We start from the raw sequence: 19,109 nt of genomic DNA on the forward strand, positions 1-19,109 counted from the left end.
TTGGAATCTCTGCCCTGACTGCAGAGAAGCTGGTCCCACCTGAAATGGCAGCAGGGGCTTCGTAGGGGCAGGAGAGGAATCAAGTATTGGCTTAGGGGTTAGTGTGTGGAGATTTCCAGGACCCCCAACATAGTGCATCACACAGGGAATTAAAGATCCCATTGTGCTTCTTGCAAGGGGAGGTGTCTACGCTCAACTCGAGTTTGCTTTCAAGGTGTAACTTGGAAGCATTTAGTTAGGATTTAAACTTGCCCATACCGAGGTTAAGATGAGATCAAGTCAAGAAGTTGCTAGTTGTGAAGAAGCTGGTCATTCAGGTGTCGTGGCTTTTCCTGACTCTGCCAGTCAGACAGGTGGCTCCTCTTACAACATAGCAATAATCATGGCTTCTCCGCATCAACAAGAACTTTCTTCTCACCAGGCTAATGCCCAACACCATGGCTGGCTCTCACACTGGGATGTTCCTATTGCAGCTTCTCTTCCACGCTGAGTGGGTGCCCTGACATAGGCCTCAGCGCCATGATCAGGGAGAAGTGAATTGCCCTTGGATGTAGCTGTAGTAACTCGAACCCAGAATCTGAGCCATTGGCAGGATTTTTAGACTGTTCCAGCTCCTAGAAGGCTACCTTTTTAAGAGACTCCTAAACCTTAAGAAAGCAACTGCCCAGATCTGCAGGATTAAAGTAGAGGCTTCATATTTAAGCATTTGAGAAAGTCCTTAACTGTGAGTGACAGTGAGTCTCTCTGGAGTCTAATCTCTTTCCTCTCCAACTCTCCTATAACCCAGTCTCCCCCGAAGGGTGTCACCATCCCATACCGACCCAAGCCATCCAGCTCTCCGGTCATCTTTGCAGGCGGTCAGGTAAGGCCCTTCCTCTACTTGCTGGGCATAGGGTGCGGGAGAGAAGGTGATTTCCCAAGCTGCAACATTGCCAGCACACATCAGCCCACTCTGCATGCTTGTCAGCCGCGCTGCCTACCTGGCCAGCCTAGAACTCTCTGCTGCTTTGGTTTTTCTTTTGGAGGTTGCTCTGAACATTCAACAGCCTCTAACTTCCCGTAGGAGTTGGACACTGAGAGGCTGAAGAGGTTATTGTAGAAGGGGTGACGAGGTTTGGGGAAACCAGTTTTTGAGCATGGTGCCTGAGTAGTTGGTCCAAATCCTGTAGGTGGCATTCAGACAAACCACCATAGCTTGAACTTCTAGCTACAGGTCTGTCAGGGCACTGTTTGAAATTTGGTGTTAGCTGGTTGGCGAGCCTTGGGATACAGCAGAAGGAAGACAGACACCCTCCCCTCACCCCCGAAGCAGTAGGGATTAATGTTTTGGACAGAAAACTACTGGGAAATGAGGAAAACGTTGGACTCCTTAATAGGACCTGGGAGGAGGAAGGATCTTCCCAGCTCCACCAGATTATGTAGGGGTCAGATTCTGAAACAGTCAAGACCACTGGAGTCTTAGCCATTTCTGTAACAAGCTGACTCAGTGCACATGAGTAACTTCATTGGCACATCTTGCTACTATGCCTCCAGGGATACACATGGACCGTAGTTAAAACTTGCCATGTATTGGGCATGGCATGTGACAGTATAGTTTGGTGTTTACTGTAGCGAAGTATTTTTGTGTCTGTTACTGGTAGGACAGGACTTCACCATCCTGTCTTGTTAAAGCCTGTTATCTCTAGCATCATGAATTTCAAAACAGTGCTTGGAAGAATCCTGTTCAGGTGGATTCAGAAAGGAGTTTAGTTGTTTTGATGTTTCAAACTTGTCCTGTAGATAACTACATACGAGTAGTTTTGGTCACCAGTTCAGGCAGACACTGGGGGCGGGGGGGGGGTTGTGGGGTCGTGGCCTTGAGAAATCCCAGTCCCACATTCTGAGAATACATGTGAGGTTGCGTAGAATGCGGCTGCAGTTCTCGGCGCACTGCACTTCAACACTGTCTGTGCCTTCTTGCTAACATGGAAGCCTTCTGGAAAGGGTTGCATAAGGCAAATGTAATGCCAAAGCCCATAGTGGTTACAGTTTAAAAGAAACCCAAAAACCCACTTCCATAATGCCTGGGGCTTTCTTGCATGAAGCAGAGGCATATGCAGGTAGGAGATGGTGGTGCCTGGTGTGCATGAATAGAGGCCTGTAGTTCAGTACAGCAAAGTAACAGGTAGCAGCTGATGAGTGGGACAAGTCTTCCCTAGAACCAGAGCTAATGTGACTATGCCATGTGCGTCGGGATTGCCTGTTTCCACGACAGTCTGAGTCCACTCTTGTTTGGGAGCGGTTCCGTCACATTCTCGTTCCTTGCCCCAGTCCCATCCCCTTTACCGCCCATCCCCTATTCAGTTCCCTACTCTCCAAAGGCGTTGGCAGCTCGTTAGGCCGCTGTCTGCCAGTGGAATGACCCACGGGAGGTGCTTGGAAGGTATTGTGGCCCAATTCTTTGTCTCTTGCGAATGGAGGACTGCACTGGAAGTTAACCTTGTGGCATGTGAGAGGGCTGCCCTACCACTAGAGCAGTGAGGGAGCAGGTTCGTTTGTGGCTGTTGTTTCCCCGGCACACCCAGCACAATGCTAACATTCGGGCTGGCTCCATGGCAAGCTCGTGGTGGTGTGCTTCTCGGCAGCAGTGACGCTTCCCCTGCAGCTCAGAGTGAACTGTGAGTTTGTCTAGCACAGGGTCAGCCCTCTAAACCAGAGTAATTTCTGTGTGAATTTCATACTAGCGAAAGGTTTTGGATTGACAGCCCTGGAGACTGAAGTCCTCTAATTTATCCACAGGACAGGTACAGCAGCGGCAGTGCAAGCTACCCCCACACCGCCCCATCAATGTGCCTCAACTCTGACCTGGAGGGACCACCTCAAGAGGTGAGAGGGGAGCTCAGTCTCCATGGCCCATTCAATCCTTGGCCTCTCTGAGACTGCCAACAAGGGTGGCAAAAATTGCAGTGGCTTTTTTTTTGTGCTGTGGACTCTGTCCACTGGGAACTGGATTAAGGCCCCCCGGCCTCTGGCCGCCCAGCAGCCGTTGCATGGTTACACATTGGTCAGTTCCAGCTGGGGCTGCGTTTCTTGCGGTGACCTGGAAGTGAGAGGTCCCCCTTTAGCCGACCAGGCCCTGCACAGTGACTGACCCTCTGTGGGTAGCTTCAGTAGGAATCTGAACTCTGGTTTTCTTCCCCCAATTGAAAAATACCTGGAACCAGCAGGTCAGCCTCTTGCCTCCTTCTCCTGAATGCCTTTTGCATCAACTAGCATTGTTAGCCAGCTTCAGCTGTAGTGTCCGGTGCTGTTTCTTAGGTGTGTGAGGTAGTGAGAGTTTAAAGTGGGGTGTGGGGTGAATAGAGCGGCTCCAAAAATCCCTTTGAGATCATGGGTGTTGGAGGGAACGAAGCTCTTTCCCTTCTTTGGGGGGCTGTATGTGTAGGACAGGAGGGTTAGTAGCACTGTGTGACTCTCCACTACACACTCTACATCTTCACTGAGAAACCAACCCTTGTTCTCGCGTCTGACTCTTCTTGGGGAGGGGCGGGGCAACACACCAGATCATCTCCAGCCCCCTATTCCACATATGGCCAATTCTAGTCATGTCCCCTTTAGAAACTGCCTGTTGCAACATTGTCCCCTTCCCCCCCTCCCCCCAACAATTCTCCACTTTGGCTGTCTGGCTTCCTGGCTAGTTGAAATCTGTCTGTCACTGGGTGGCTGTCCAATGGTTTTTAATAGGACTGTTTTCCTCCTTTTGTAGGCCTATACCATTCAAGGACAGTATGCCATTCCACAGCCAGATGTAAGTTTTGTTTACACTTCTTGTCTTGAAATCCACCCCTTCTCCCTTCCAAAATTTCTCCGTGCTTTCTCGATGCTAGCAGTCAGCTCGGTCTGAAATCAAATCTGATCTTTAAATCAAAAAAACCCCTCAAATTATTTGCACCTCCTGCAGCCCGTTTCAAACCAATCTGTCCCCCCCTTCCTCCCAGCATGTGACACCTACACACACACATGCCCCCAAACTTGGCACTTAACACAAGTCCCAACTTTCCCTTTTTCCGATTTGGCACAGAGCAAAGCCTGTAAAGAGAAAGCGAAACAAAACAAACAGCATGGTATACTGTCATTGTGGTTCTCAGGGCAGGGCGTGGGACACCTGGTATAGCAAACGGGTGGCGGGGGGGAGTGGCAACTCACTTGATGCTAAATGCATCAAGTCACCCACTCCTTTCTGTTGGGGTGGTTGCAGGTCCGGGGCAGTGACTCTCCAGATGGAAAACTGGCTAACACTGGGCCTGAAGTAAAATGCTCCCATTTTTAGCAGAGTAATGAAGCTGTCCTGGTGTCCTGACTTGCTGTGTGAGCATCTCCCCTCTGCCTGTCCCCTTTCCGTGTCACTTAAGTGCAGAGTTAGGTGGATGTGCTCCTGACTTTCCAAAGGCAGGGTTAGAAAGAGGCTGGTCTCTGCTCATGGCATATTTAGAGCAGGGAAGGGCTCTTCATAGTAGGGCAGGGAAGAGGTGTCTAGAAGCAGCTGGACTGTTAGGAATTATTGATCCGGGGAAGGGGGGGAGGATATGGAGGCTAAACACTGACTCTCTCCTGGTCTCCCCTCATAACATACCTCTCTGCCTTGCAAATGCTTGACAGATCCCTGCATGGTGTGTGAAGCACCACTGCAATCCTGTCTGTTTACCTCACCTGTTCGTGCTTGTCTCTGGAGCATTCCTTTGTAATTACTGCAGATGTCCTCAATTAACCAGGACACTGGGGGCTGGGTGTTGGCTTCGCACCCGTAGTGCTTTTCTCCTCCCTCCCGCACCCATCTCTGCACAGGGAAAGCATTGCTTGCCCATCTGTCTCCTGCACCTCAGTGGGAGGGCCTCTTGGGTGACACGGGAGGTGTGTTCTGTTTAATGTGTACTGACTCCTAGATGGGTTGGATGTCTGAAATGCTGAATACCTGCCTTTTCTCTGTTCCTCTAGCTGACCAAGCTGCACCAGTTGGCAATGCAACAGTCTCACTTTCCAATGTCTCATGGCAACACTGGATTCAGTGGTATGGAAATTCATTATTTCTTCTGTACGTTACCGTGGGCCAAAGCACAGCCCATGAACCAGCACTTGGCCTCTGTATTTGCAGCCTCATGGTTTAATCCTCACCAGTGTGTTAATGTGTACCCAAACCAGGTAACGATTCTGTCAAATGCCTCTGGGTGACCCTACAATTGGGTGGGGCCGCTGAGTGCTAGGCATAAAACAGGCAGGGCCTTCGTGCTGCTTCCTTCACCCCATCCTCCACAGCTCTGCCAGTGCACCTCATTTCTGACCTGCTGCCAACACCCTCTCCCCTCCGGCTACTCCAGTCCTGAGCAGACAACTGCTGATTGTACCACACTTGTGTCGTTTGTAATGTGGCTAAGATGTCCATTAAGGCTTTAGGCTGAGACCACCAAACTCATTGTCACTTGTATCTTAACAGGCATTGAATCCAGCTCTCCAGAGGTGAAAGGCTATTGGGGTAATGATTAAAAAACAAAATCTGTAGTATTCTATTGTGTATTAATACCGGTCATTCTCGTGTCCCTTTTGAGAAGTTGCCAGCAACATACACGGGGGCTAGAGGGGAATTTTGGGAAGGGATGTAGGTACTGACTGGCTTGATAGCATGCCGTTTTTCCCCTCCACACTCAGAAGGCCAGCTGGAATCTCTCTGCAACAGAGAGCAAAACTTCCTGGAATGATCAGTCCATGTTGGGCTAACCTACCCCTCCAGAAAGCGGTCTGCTTGTGATGAGTCCTAGCCTATTCCTGGAGGATTTTTCCGTTGTTGCTAGACTGGATCAGGTCACTAGTTTATTGCTTCCTGTCTCCGGTGGCAGATCCTGATGCTTCAGACCACTCCTGGTGGTACACCTCACCTTCACACTGTGGTGGCCAGGAGCAGGGCAGGATTTGCCTTCCTGGTCTTCAGTGATCCCTTGTATGTGGAGGCATCAAACCCTTATTTCAACACAGGAATCAAAAGCCAGACCCTAACGGGCAGAAGAACTCAAAGACTTTAATAATAGCCACAACTGGCAGTCATCTGGTTTGGCCTCTTCCTTTAGCCTTACTGGAAGTGGGGGTGAATAGGGGACTGAGCCAAACTGAGGGTGAGATCTGGCAATGGTGTGCTTTGCCCCATCTGTCACCAGACTGACTCCACATCGAGCACCCAGCTAGCTGGAGTAGTGTTGCCCGGATGTGTCTTCCTGGGGGAAGGGGAGGGTTGCACTTCCAAAGCTGGCAATTGAGGGTGGTCTGGTTCCATTTGGGTATGGGAGCCAAGTGACTGAATGGAGCCCGTGTGGCTAGTATGCTGCTCTGTGACTGTCCTGACCGGAAGGAAGATCTGCGGTGGCACATCGCGGGGACTGTGTTGGGGGGGGTGGGGTTGGAGTAACTTCTTACAGCTTGCTCTTCCCTTCCTGTTTAAAAACGTCTTCAAGGTAGCAATGATTCCAGCAGCAAATGCTGGCTTGACTGGTCGGGTGTCTGTCCTGCACCAAGTCAGGTGTCTGTCCTGACCAGGACACCCCATTGCCTCCTATTAACCTTGTCCTGGTCTATTTCTGTCTTTTAGCAGGTTTGGACGCATCTGCTCAAACTACTTCTCATGAACTCACCATTCCAAATGATGTAAGTATCCTGCAGGCAGCATCTTGGGGGTTCTCCAGCTTGCAGAACAGGTCAGGATCCATGCTGGCATCTGAAAGCAAATTGCTTCCCTTTCCTAGAGTTGTCTTGCAGAGCCTTCCACTAAAAGTGGAACGTGCATAGCTGTGCATTTCCTAGCACTTACCTTGGCCAGCCGTACAAAACCAAAACAAAATGCACAGACCTGACAGAAGTGCTTCTAACTTTCTCTTGATCCAGGCTGTTCAACCGTCCTCAGGTTGGTAGGAAGAAGGTATCCTATCTAAAGACACAGATGATATCTCTTCTGCTCCAGCCACCCCTATAGCTAATGGGTCACCTGGTGTCTAACCTGTCCCCCTTGTGGTGTCTATCACCCATTCTCTAAGGTAACAATAGAATGGGTGATCTGTGGAAAACAGTGCATACAGCGTAACTGCTCTGTATGGGGGCAATAGCTAGATGCTATCAATTGGAGTACGTTACTCTGCAGGAGCCCGGTGTATATCTTCTCTCCAGAGCTGTTGAGTCCTTATTCTAACCCCCAAAGCAGGGATTACATTAAAGGGCCTTTATGGCTGCGAGATTCAAAAATAGCCCTTTAGACTGCTTCAGTTACCCTTTCCTGTCTTTAGTATATTGGCAAAACAAAGGTAAATGTAGAAAACTCACATCATGTAGCTAGCAGTCATGTAGCTAAAGCCAGGAGCCTGGGTATTGGGATTCCTGATTGAGGCAGAGAGGTGACATCCCCCTATGTTTCCCTAGTTGTAGAATGGTGAGTTGTAGCCACCCTCCTGTGGCGTCCTCAGGCTTAGTGCTGAAGTTCCCCCAAGTACCAGTTGACAGCACACATAGCCCTAGCTGGGTGACACAGGAGTAATGTTAGCCTTGTTCTCGGCTGACCTAACTTGTAACTAGAAACATTTTCTCCCTTAGTTGATTGGCTGCATCATCGGGCGTCAGGGCGCCAAAATCAATGAGATCCGCCAGATGTCTGGGGCGCAGATCAAAATCGCCAATCCAGTGGAAGGATCTACTGACCGGCAGGTTACCATAACTGGATCTGCAGCCAGCATTAGCCTGGCCCAGTATCTGATTAATGTCAGGTAAGTGTCTTAATGGCAGGTTGTCTAAATGCATGTGGGGTGGAGCTGCATGATTTAAGTATTCTGCATTCTAAATTAGGGCGATGTCAGTATCTTGTCTGCTCACCTGGCTGGATTATAACTCTGGGGAGCAGCACCCCTCCTTATATTGCAGAGGATATAAGCACTTACATCACTGACTCTTCTGGTGTACCATTCTCTACTCCCCCAAACTGCTGGAGAATCCAGCTTTCCTGCTTCCAATGATGCAATCTAGAATGTGAAGGTTTAGAACAATAATAGCAGCCAAACTGGCCGAAAGAATTAAATAAAACCCAAGGGGTTTTCATATTTTGTTGAAGCTGTTAGAGCCCAACCGGTCCAGTTTTATTCCTTCCCAGTAAGCCAGGCTGGGATATATCTAAGGAGGACCAGGTAGCTGGAGATGGAGGAAAACGCCTCCTGTCTGGCAGCAAGGATAGAAACTAGCTAGGCTGATCATACACTTTACTGTGCCAGTGTAGTGGGTTCCTTAACATGGGGTGAGCTTGGTAACGTCAGTCCAGGGAATCTGTTATCGGGAGCTCTCCTAAGCTGTACGGACACTAGTTAGCAGCAGTTCTTGGCTAGCAGCTTTAAGGAGGATGGAATGAAGGAACCAATGCTGTCCCTGTGGTTTTCCTTCTGTTGAAAATCACTGCTCAGCTCCCTCTTGCACTGGGGCTACTGGGAGGAGGCCTGTGCGCTTAAAAACTTTCCTGCTAATGCTTCCTGAGCGGCCATCTGTAACCACACTAGCTAGCAGCATCTGCTGCTGAGGTCTGCGGTTGTCAGGTGGCAGCGCTCGCTGCAGCATGCGTCTGCTGCAGGTTTCCACAGGCTCTGACAAAGAGCTGAGCTGGCACTTGGCCCTCTCCAGCCGATCAGATGATCTCATAAGGCGAAAGCAAAAAGCATCAGCTTAATGGAGAACTCAACTTCCCTAATTAAAAACCCAGGGCTAGGCATGTGTGTCCTGGATTCCTTCCCTTCTCTCTCCCTGCAAACCGTACAGCCTGCTGCAGATGTTTTATGCTGCAAAACCAGAGCCAGGCTCAAGCCTAGGATGTCTGGCTATGTAGGCCTAGGGCCCAGCTATGACTTACGTTTACAGGGTGTAACACTGAGCTCTGGCAATGTTAAATTCAGCCACTTGCCACTTCCTGGCTTCCGTAGACTTTCCTTTTGGGTACTCTGTACTTTAGTCAACCACAATAACACATGGGCCAGACAGAAAGCTGTGCCCAGCTTGTGCTTGCTAAACTCTGGCAGGGAGCAGGATCCCCTCCTGTAGGAACTAGGCATTCAGACTCTCTCTACTTGAAACAGTTCTCTGCCCCCACCAAACCTTTCCTTTTGGAGGAGACTTTGCAGCTGCTGCTTCACGTTGTTTGCTGGCTCATGTGGCGTTTTTGCTTGAGAACAAAGATCCAGGACTCAAATATCCCAGAGCCAACTCCTGAATATAGTGCGACATCCCAGCTCCATTGAAATCAATGGGAGTCTTGCCACAGACTTCTGGGCAATATTTTGCCCTGTCCAGGTTGACTTGAATGTCCCTAGCTTTTATGCAGCCTAGCAGTCTAAGTTCTACAGGGAAGCAGCACTTACTGCCGGCAGCTGGGAAACAGTTGCAGGTGCCCCAGTTAACATCAAAGTGGCATCAGTTCAACACACTAGAGTTGGGCACGGGGTGGATTTAACCTGGTGTCTGGGCATCTGTAAAAGCCAATTTTTGATGATGTAGGACTTTTAAAAATTACTCAATTGGCAAAATGGGGTTAGAGAGTGTCATGCAGCGTGTTCAAGCTATTCTAGGCCTGTGCTTTTAATGACAGTTAGACTCGCGTTGTCAGAACTCGAATATTTAGCTAGCTAGTGAGTGGCCTATAGAAATGTCTCTTGTTTTTAGGAATACTCTTACCTGTGGCAAACTGCTTTATATCTTGAACTGAAAGAGTCTAATGAGCAAAGAGAGGTGGCTTTTGTCTGTCTGCCATGGAAGCAAGTCTCAGCTGTGGAGTCTACTCCGTTGCAGTGCTTCAGACAGCCGTGCAGTGTGCAAACTGTCTCAGATTGGGAACTCACCAAATTAAAAACAAACACGAATCTGATACAGCAAAGTTGGCGCTGCTGTACCATAATAGCAAATGGAGACAATGCCATTCCCGTAGCTGTTCTTGTAGGTCTCATTTAAATTGATCAGCAGCAGCTGAGTGTTGGTTTTAAAGGTGGTCAGTGCTGAATGTTAATGCCAGCTAGAGGTGGGATTGATTTCCACTGCTCTGAAAATACTGGGCCTCTCGGACAGAAGAAAAACCTGACTTAATTTGTTTGCTAGCTTTTCTGTTGCCCAGTCAATCAAAAAATGCCTTTAGGTTTATTCTGTTGAGGTTCCCAATTTTCTTAATGATCCCTTCTGCACGGTAACGCTGTGTTTCAGGACCTAAGATGTAAACACTTGATTGTAGACTTAATCATAGGTTTTCAAAGTACTTCTGAGGAAGCCTTACTATGATCTCCTCTTCTAGAAGTAGCATCTGTCCAGATGTTAAAGCTGTTGAAATACTGTAATAGCCTGAAGGGATAACTCTCCCCAGCTCCCCTAATTGCCTGCATAGAATGGGCCATAGCATTTTGCCCAATGATACCTGCATCAAGCTAATAACTGGCTGAACTGGAGGATGTTTATAGTGGGGAAGTGGTTTAGTGTACAGGGTTTGCTCTGCATCTTTCAGTTCTAAACCCAGCTCACTTCTGCTGATCTCCTGCCTTTGAGGACCATATAAGACGAGAGACTAGTTTGCATATCAGTGACTTGGACTCCCACTTAAGCTTAGCTGGAGCCCGCATAAAAGCTGACACTTCAGGGCTGTAGAGGAGGTTCTGTAGCGATGAACCCCGAGTGGCTGTGCTTCCTGAGGTTCCAGGCTAGGCTTGTGCTATTTAAGCTGTTTGTCTCCTATGCTTTTTTTGTGGTGTTCCCATCCACCCACCCTTTTTTTGTTCCTTTTTTCCTCTGTTACAGTTTAGAAAGCGCTAAACCCTCCTCCCAGACAGCCTCCGTCACGATCCCCGATCACCTCAGCATCAACCTCTCTCAACCCTCCACCCCTTCTTCTTCTTCCTCCTCCACCACCACCCCCTCGCTTGCGACAGCAGGGGTCTCCGACGCACCCTCCAGCCTCCCCAACCCTCTTCCGACCGCCCCTTGTGTCTCCAGTCTGCTTGGCATGAAACCCGTCCCTCTCCTGGCTCTAAATGTTGTGTCTGCTACTAAGGGTGCCTCCACCACCTCAGCTATGCCATGTGTTACTAACAAACTGAAAGCGGAAAAACAGAGATTCTCTCCTTATTGAGTGTCTGCTTGTGACCGTAAAGGAACAGCAGATTGGTGTCAGCCTGGGGATCCTATAGAGGAGACTTGGAAGAAATTTTTTTACTTCAAAAAAAAAAAAGTGAGCTTGTGATTTCTTAGAACGGAGTTTTCTTTTTGCTGGTGACCTTCAGTGGGTCGAGAGACAATTTAACAAGTATTCTAACAAGTCCTGGAGTCTAGTGATCTGTTTAATTCCTTCTTGATTTTATGTAGTTGTAGCTGTTGCTTTTAGTAGCTTGTTTGCATTGCTACATGAAGAAATGTGATAGGAGGGTCTGTTTAATGAATAAAAGATTCTCAATTAACTGCATTTTTGGTTAAGTTGCTAAAGAAGCTGATCAGCCAAACCTGTCTCTTTAATGTCTGTACTTGTAATAAAGTTGCCACAGAGAGTATCTGCTCTGATAGCTGGTCTGTGCTGGAATGGAGGGGGACCAGGAATTACACCTCCCCATGTAATAGGGAACAATCAGCTGTGCACCTGACAATTGTTAGCACACCCCTCTAAATTCCAGCCTCTGGCTGGACTCGAACCATGTTCAGAGTCAAGCAATGAGATCAGATGTAAATCTCCTCCCCTGTGCTGGGTGAACACTGCTATGGAGAGGGATTCCTAGACTGCCTTCAGAGGCAGGTGTTAGTAGACTGTGTTTCACCTGATCAGTACCATGGAGGCTTCCATGGGGAAGAGATGCTCCTTTTTCAAGGGCAGGGAGCTAAACCTCCTGGATCCTCAGTAGCTCTCTTCATTAAGTCAGCTGTTGAGCACCACATTATGGTTTGAATTGCAATTTGTCACTGAAACCATTTGTTCTAGAGCCGTAGTTTTCAACCTCATTTCATTTGCAGACCCCTACAGATTTTTGAATGGAGGTGCCAGACCTCTTTGGAAATCTTAAGATGTAGTCTGTGGACCCCCAAGGTTTGTGCACCACGGGCTGAAAACTGCTGGCCCCCAGCTCTGCTCACACCCCATAGGGCACAGAATTGAACCCCTGGGCCTCCCAGGACTCCCTTCCCCCCACCCCCCAAGCCAGAACAGAAACCCAACAAGGTTGTACTAGTGCTAAAACGATTGGTATAGTTGGAGCCATGCAAATTGCTCGGAGGGGGCCAGCTTCTTACGTACTGGGCTCTAAAAGTTAGGCAAAACACAGCTGCTTGATTCCATGTGCTGTAGCAGGCCTACAGATAGCTTAAACATGTAGTCACTTCTCCGTGCCAGTTACCTGCCTTTCTGCTCAATACTGGATACTACAGGAGCACAGCCAGCTGTGGGTTAAAGGCTTTGTGCCTTTGAGACCCTGAAGGCACCACCTGCCTCGGATTCATTGTGTCCCAGAAGCCATTTCATACCTCCAGTGCCTTTGAAATAGGGTGATCTGACTTGGGCCACTCCTTTCCCACCAGCGCATACCATCCACCTTCCCTCCGAGTCGGGAATGACACATTAGCGTTCCTCCTGCTTAGTAGGTTCCTGGCCTGTGACTTTGGGTGTTGTGATGCATCCTGGGGCAGAGAAGGACCACGGTGGCTTTCTTACATGCCTTGTCAAGGGGCTACTAACCAGCGCTGTCCCAGTGGCCCCCAGCTGTATGTCGTGGTAGTTCAGTGGGTCTTGTTCCCTTCCCCCTCTACTGTGTCCAGGGATGCCCTTTCTGGCTGCCAGTGGGCTCACTGCACTTAACCCTTCAGAGGCTGGCTTTCAGTGAGCTGTCTGGCCAGTTTTCTGACCAGGGATGCTTGGAACTTGCTAGATTGTCGTGACTAAAACCAGAGCGGTTAGCGTAGGACTGTGGGGCGTGGGAGGGGGAAGGGTTGGGGCACAGTAGAGTCCAGTGTGCTGCCGCCGATGAGAAGGTGGGATTGGCTCGATCCCATTGATGGGGAGCAGTGAACGGGCTCCCTGGAAAGCCCTTACCTCTTGACTAGCGGGACTCCTTTGTCAGTTACTCATGTCCCTGGTAGTTTTAACTCTCCTCTGTAACTTACGCCGTTCTGTGATCTAGTGTAACCACATTAAGTAAAGATTGTCCACTCTTAACCCAGCATCAGGCTTGGAGAGTGTCTTTTTATACAGGGCACTGGAAAGGCCAACTTTCAGCTGAGCGTGATAGTAACTAGGATTATCTGGCCACTCCTGCCTTGCCCTGCCCTAGGCTGGGTGTCCACTCCTGCAGTGCAGGTTACCCACAGAACAGAGGTGGGGTAGCAGGCGGGAGGGGTTGTCTCTGCTGCTGAATTGCTGTGACCTCGAGGAAGTTACTTAACCTCCTGGCCCTCACTTCCCCCTTCCCTGGCCCCCTCTATCCCCCCAAAACTGCTAATGCTGCCTTTGAGTTGCAGGTGAGAAGCTCTGAACAAATGCTAGCGGCTCAGCTGCCAAGCAGGTGGTGGGGGGGCTGGTGAAGAGCAGATCAGTACTGAACTCTGGAGGGCCCCATCCCCCAGGGGCTCAGGCTGCCCGGGGCTTGTCCGCTAGATGTGCCAGGCTCTGAAATCTGGCCCTTAAAGGTGCCCTTCTGGGTAGAGCCCTGCATCTGAGGTGGCAGATACGTATGCTTGTCTTAAGCGTTTGGAACACCTACAAACTTCGCTCCCCTCAAGACCAACGCTGATGTGTAGAGCCCCGCAGATATCTGCTTTATATCTGCGTCCGCAGACCATTTTTTTTGCAGATCGGATGCAGATACAAATTTTGTCTCCGTCCAGGTCTCTGCTGGTGAGACTTTGCTTGCTTCTGTTCACCAGCTGACCTGGAAAAACTGCCACATCTCTCAGGCACCCCCTAAAGTACAAACATCTGCCACAGTAGCATACGAGGCCTGGCCTGAATCATTGAGCAATAGCCTGGCTGCCTTTTTATTGAAAGGGAAACTAATAGCTCTGAGGTCCCAAAGCAGTGGCTGTACAATCCTGTGTGTGTGTGTGTGTGTGTGGAGCAACCCACTATAGTGGGAGCCATCCGCATCCTTAGTGGAGTGGTCTGGCAGCTCAAACTAGTCCTAGCATGGGAGACAGGCACATGTCAGACCAAGGTAAGTTGCCTAACTTGGTTTTTAACTTGGCTAGCTAAAACCTGCCGTGTCAGACTCCCTTCCTCTGACCCTTCTCATCCAAGCGCCTCAAAGGGGGTGTAGCATGTGAGGTTAGCAGATTCCAGTAGTAATTCTTGGGGGTGGTTTTACTGCCTGGCCATATCTTGCCCCTACACTGACTTGACACACAAGATGGCAAACCAGTAGAAGCACAGCCCTGGTGAGGGCAAAGCTCCACCATCACATTTGGACGCTGGAGTGAAGGAACTAGCCAGAACCCTTGTATCTGTCAAGGAGTTGTACTGGCTTGTGACAAACCAGGAGCGTCTGCGGCCCCCCTTCCCCATGGAGCTCGCCTCCACCTTGATCGGAGTAAACTGCACTGCTGTGATTGGTAGACCGAGGCCAAAATAATTAGCCCTGGTGCCTCGAGGCAGGCACCTAAATTAGAAGTACCCTGATGGGTCAGAGATGCCGGGCGCCTGTCACTGATGGTCAGCAGGCATTTTAAGTCCTCTGGAAACAGCCTTTTTCTCTCTGTCTAAATGTGGAGGAGGAGCTGAACAGTAGGCACAAGGCTGGAAAATGTGGTGGTCTCCCTTGTCAGACCACCTGTAGTAGACTGTTGGGGTCGGGGAGAAGGTAGTCCAGCTGGGATAGACAGGCAAGTGTCGTTGTTGACTGGCTGGTTGACTTGGCTGTGGGGATAGAGGCAGATGCTCTAGGCATAGAGGTGGCGTCGGTCAGAGACTGACATCCAGGAGTTGCTTCTAGATTGGATTCCTGGTTGCTGGGAGTTTCTCTATTCTAGTCTTCCAGGATCCAGCATGGGGCGAACCTGTCAAGGACCTGCTTCTAGGGAGCCAGCCGTGTCCCCCTCCCTCTTGCCGCTAATCAGCCTGGCTGGAAAGTGTCTGCCAGTGGCCTGAGGATGCATTGGCTAATGTTACCCTGGAGCCCCAGGGGTGGGATTTAATCCAGTTGTGTTGATGCTTCTAATGCAAACCAAATCAATGTGGTGGTTCAGGGCTCTTGGCTCCTGGTGACGTTAGTGGTAGCCAAGGGGCCAGTCCGGTCAGGTATTGTGGTGCCACTTCCCCAGCCGTTTGTGGGGCCTGGGAGGTCTCTGTTCTGCAGGCATGTGCTCTCTAGGCCTATGGAGGAGAGTTCAGACCTGACCCGCTCCCCTCCTGCAGCCTTGCTGTGTGTTTCAGGGAGGCTTTGCTGAGCTGTCTCCTTGCACCAGCAGAGTCTGTAAACAGCCCTGAAAGGAGCCCAGGCCAGCCTGGCCTTGCCCCCAAAGCATTCTGCAGGCTGCATTGAAGCCGTGTGCAGGATCCAGTGCCAGCATCTCTGCTCTGAGGAAGGAGCTGCTGCTGGAGTCTGGCCCAGTCTCCTGTCACTCTGTAACAGCCACTCGATGCAGTTACTCTTGTGACAGCCTGACTGACACAGCCCCAAACCTGCTGTTGTACTTGCACCTTGCGGTACATCTGGGGGCAGTGCTGGAGAACGCACTTTGACAGGCAAGGGCGGAGCTGTCTGTGCTAGGCGCTGCATGATCGATGGGACCTTGGCCTTCTGGGGGCTAATGGTGCTCGAGTAACTCCTCTTGGGAGTCTGACTCCAACACAGCACCCACGGCTTGGGCTAGACATCCCAAATGGCACTAGCAGGTCCACAGGCCACGCTCTGGGAGGGGCCTGAGTAGAGCCCTGCTTTCAGTTTGGGTTCCTTGTATTTTTAACCCTGGTGTGCATTGGAGCTGTTGGCGGAAGCTGCTGGGAATGTCGAGTCCCTCTGTACATCTCTGAACCTTGTGCAGTCTCATAGGCCCAGTCTGTGCTAAATGTCTCACATCTGCTTTCTTCCAGGCTTTCTTCGGAGACTGGTGGAATGGGAAGCAGCTAGGACAATGCAAAGGCCTCACTCATTACCCCTTCTGCTGTTCATCCCCATGATCCATCTGTGTAGTTTCGAAGCAGGTTTTAACTAGTTTGTAAATTTCCGTTTCTACACGCTTTACCCATCCACTCATGATTTTTTTTTTAATTACAGCATTTTAATTCTTTTCTCTGTTCAGCTGTTAAAATGCTGAGATTCATATCTTAGTTTTATAAGCTTTTCCCTTTTTTGGCTCATGAAGTTTTCTGTTTGTCATGAAATGTAAGAGTGGAATATTAATACATTTCAGTTTAGTTCTGTAATGTCAAGAAATTTTTCAAAAAAAATAAAAAGATGGACTGGAGCTTTTTCCTTGTGAATAGAAACGGGATGATATTTTTGTGAATTGATCTTCCTTGTCTCACTGTCTTTTGTTGGGTCCCTTTGCCTGTAAGCGGTTCATTCCCCCAGCAGTCCTGTGCTCACAGCAGAGGAGCCGGAAGGAGTTATGCGCTCTCCTATTGGCACTTGCTCTTTTCAGCTCCTTGAGGCAGAGATCTGCCAGGTGGGTCGGAGGATTGGATCTGATTGCACCAGTCCCAGGGTGAGGAGGGAGCCCCACATTCAGCTCTGAATTCATAACGAGATGGGGGGGGGACCTAAAGGCCAATCCCAGCTAAACCAACTGCTAAAAAATCCCACCCTTCCCTAGCCCATGTACCGCATTTTCAGGCCCTTCCTCTCTGAGGAGGGCAGTCTGTAGGGCAAGGTGACTTCCTGTCAGGTTTACGCTCTCCCAAACATCGCTTTTAGATGCTGGGTTCTGGGCCTGGGCCTGGCTCCAGTTAGACCAGCCTTGTGCTCTGTTTTTGGGCAGGAGAATCTACCCTTTGGGAGCCAAGGATACCAGCCTACCCCTTCGGCCACAGAGCAGCACTGGCTCGCTGCACCAGCAAAGCGCAGGGCTAACAAGCCAAAGCTTTGGCGACTTCTGCCTCCAGCTCACTGAAAATAGCGGGGTAGCCTCTGCCCAGCTTGCTGGCCCCCTACTTCATCGCTGGCCCGTGGCACAAGGACTGGTGGGCATCTAGTCTAGACAAAACCAGTATCTACATTACCACTGATGTTGCAAAACTGTTGCTCAGGGCTATGGAACACCTTCCCCCCTAAGTGCCCAGTTTCACCAGCATAACTGATGGTGGGTGCAGTACAATGCTGGCAGGAGAGCATCTCCCCCTGCCACAGCTCCTGCTCTTCACACAGGTGGCTTTATCATGGTGACGGGAGAGCCGTCCCGGCAGCATAGAGTAGCTACACAAGGGACCTTACAGCGTCAGTTCAGTCCAGCGGTGCTCCTGTAAGTTTGCTCCTGTAAGCAGGGGCCAGATGCTCTTCCTGTGTGCTTGATGAGTCTCTGCTGTGTGTGCTTGACCCTGATCTTCACCTACCTCAGCCCAGCAGGCCCGGTGGAGGGTGGACTACAGCTTTAGCCCTCCCCGGCTACCTCAGCCAGCCCGGTTGCATCAATAACAGGCCAGGCAGCACTTTCCATACAAAATGGTCTTTAATTGAAATCGGTGGTGTCGTTACTCAGCTAGCAGTGGTAAAGCATACAGACAGACTACAGCCAGGAGCTACTGTACAGTGACGGAGGGCAGCGGGTATAGAACTGGTATCCCAAGGGCTGGAGCTATGGCTTCATCTCAGGGGCTGGGAACTTGCCTTCCACAGGAACAATGATGGAGGGGGGGCTCCATTTCCCACCTTCCTACTGGGAGCTTGGGGGGGAAGCAGCCAGGAACCGAAGGCAGGGTGTGGGCTAGCGAAGGCTGGGGTAAGGGCTAAGGAAAAAGGTCTGGCTGGTTTCGGGCGGGTGGGATCTGCCCCTTGCAGTGCTGAGTGCACCAGGCCTAGCTGGGCACAGATCTAAGCCCTGTTCCTCCAAGCAGAGAGCTCAGAAAATCCAGGGGGGGGCAGACTGCGGATCATCCGCCTCTGCCAGATGCTGGGGGTGAAGGAGCAGGCCAGCATGAGGGGAACCCAAAGGGCCAAGCACCACCCTGGGGCTGAGCTGTGGGGGGCTGGCTGTGGTGCACCCTGGGGGGGGGATTTGGAACCAAAAAAACCCCAAATTTCCTTCTGTTGTGGAGGTGGCAGTAAAGCCACCACACCTTGGCAGGTGCTTTGGTGTCACCAAATCTGCATTTTTAGCCCCCTCTCACCAAAACAGTTTGGGCCAAAAAAAGGTCACAAATGCCCCTCAGGCTGCTGGGGCCCACAGGCGGCATGGGCCTCGCCCTGCCCCCGAAGGAAGGGCTATGAGCAAAGGCGAGGCTGTGTGGGTTAGTGGATAGAGCCCTGGCCTGGGCTATGGGGAGGGTTATTCCTGAGTCCACTTGACCTTCTAGGGCAAGGACCCCTGCTGGGCCACTCGTTTTATAAGGCCGAGCTGGTCAGCCGCAGATTTCAAAGCATATGACAAAGCAGGGCTGTATCAGGAGCCTCATTGTACAGCTGGGGAAACTGAGGCAGGCAGAAGGGAAATGATTTGCCTGAGGTCACCCAGCAAGTCTGGAGCAGAGCCAGGGCCCCAGGGCTCCGGCCATTGGACCAAACTGCCTGTTAGTGTCTGAGCTCTTGGGGTAGGGACTGGCACTGGGGGGGCGGGGGCAGGTGCCTGAGAGCACAGAGCATGCTCCCCTCTCCCACAAGGGGCAGGCAAAGGATGCAACTGGCCTGCCCCAGGTTTTGAGAGGCGTGGGGGGCCACGGCTGGCTGGGGGGGGACACAGGGCTTCTCTTTGGCAGTGGACGGGGGGGGGGGGGGGGGGTCCTATGGACACTTGCAAAACCCAAAGCTGCAATTGGGGGGGAGGCGGAGCTGCCGAGGGGCGGTGGCTTCCACCCACAAAACATGGAGCAGCTGCATGGACCCATGCCGCCACGGCTGCTGGCCATGGGCTGCCACAGGCCGGGCAGCTCGGCCCTGCAGTCGCCTGCCAAAGGAACCTGGACA

At 50.8% G+C, this 19,109-nt stretch overlaps 1 protein-coding gene across 22 annotated transcripts in view; it reads left to right on the forward strand.

Annotated features, from left to right (window-relative positions):
* PCBP2 (poly(rC) binding protein 2) overlaps positions 1–16,458 on the forward strand; it is a 28,814-nt gene extending 12,356 nt beyond the window's left edge. For 2 of the 22 annotated variants that reach the window (XM_067529598.1, XM_067529599.1), the window contains exons 8-15: positions 788–862; positions 2,779–2,865; positions 3,746–3,787; positions 4,975–5,047; positions 5,471–5,509; positions 6,614–6,669; positions 7,606–7,775; positions 10,822–15,294. In XM_067529598.1, coding sequence (XP_067385699.1) covers positions 788–862; positions 2,779–2,865; positions 3,746–3,787; positions 4,975–5,047; positions 5,471–5,509; positions 6,614–6,669; positions 7,606–7,775; positions 10,822–11,152 — 873 coding nt within the window. In that variant the 3' untranslated portion in view covers positions 11,153–15,294. Of the gene's footprint in view, positions 1–787; positions 863–2,778; positions 2,866–3,745; positions 3,788–4,974; positions 5,048–5,470; positions 5,510–6,613; positions 6,670–7,605; positions 7,776–10,821; positions 15,295–16,084 lie in introns of those variants that run through there. The other 20 variants (XM_067529600.1, XM_067529615.1, XM_067529616.1 and 17 more) reach the window with 20 other exon arrangements.
* The last annotated feature ends 2,651 nt before the right edge of the window (positions 16,459–19,109 follow it).

This window comes from Emydura macquarii, unplaced genomic scaffold, assembly GCF_026122565.2.
Source record: "Emydura macquarii macquarii isolate MOO-44397 ecotype Brisbane River unplaced genomic scaffold, CSIRO-AGI_Emac_v2 contig_2994, whole genome shotgun sequence".
In the NCBI taxonomy this organism is placed as follows: Eukaryota; Metazoa; Chordata; order Testudines; family Chelidae; genus Emydura; species Emydura macquarii.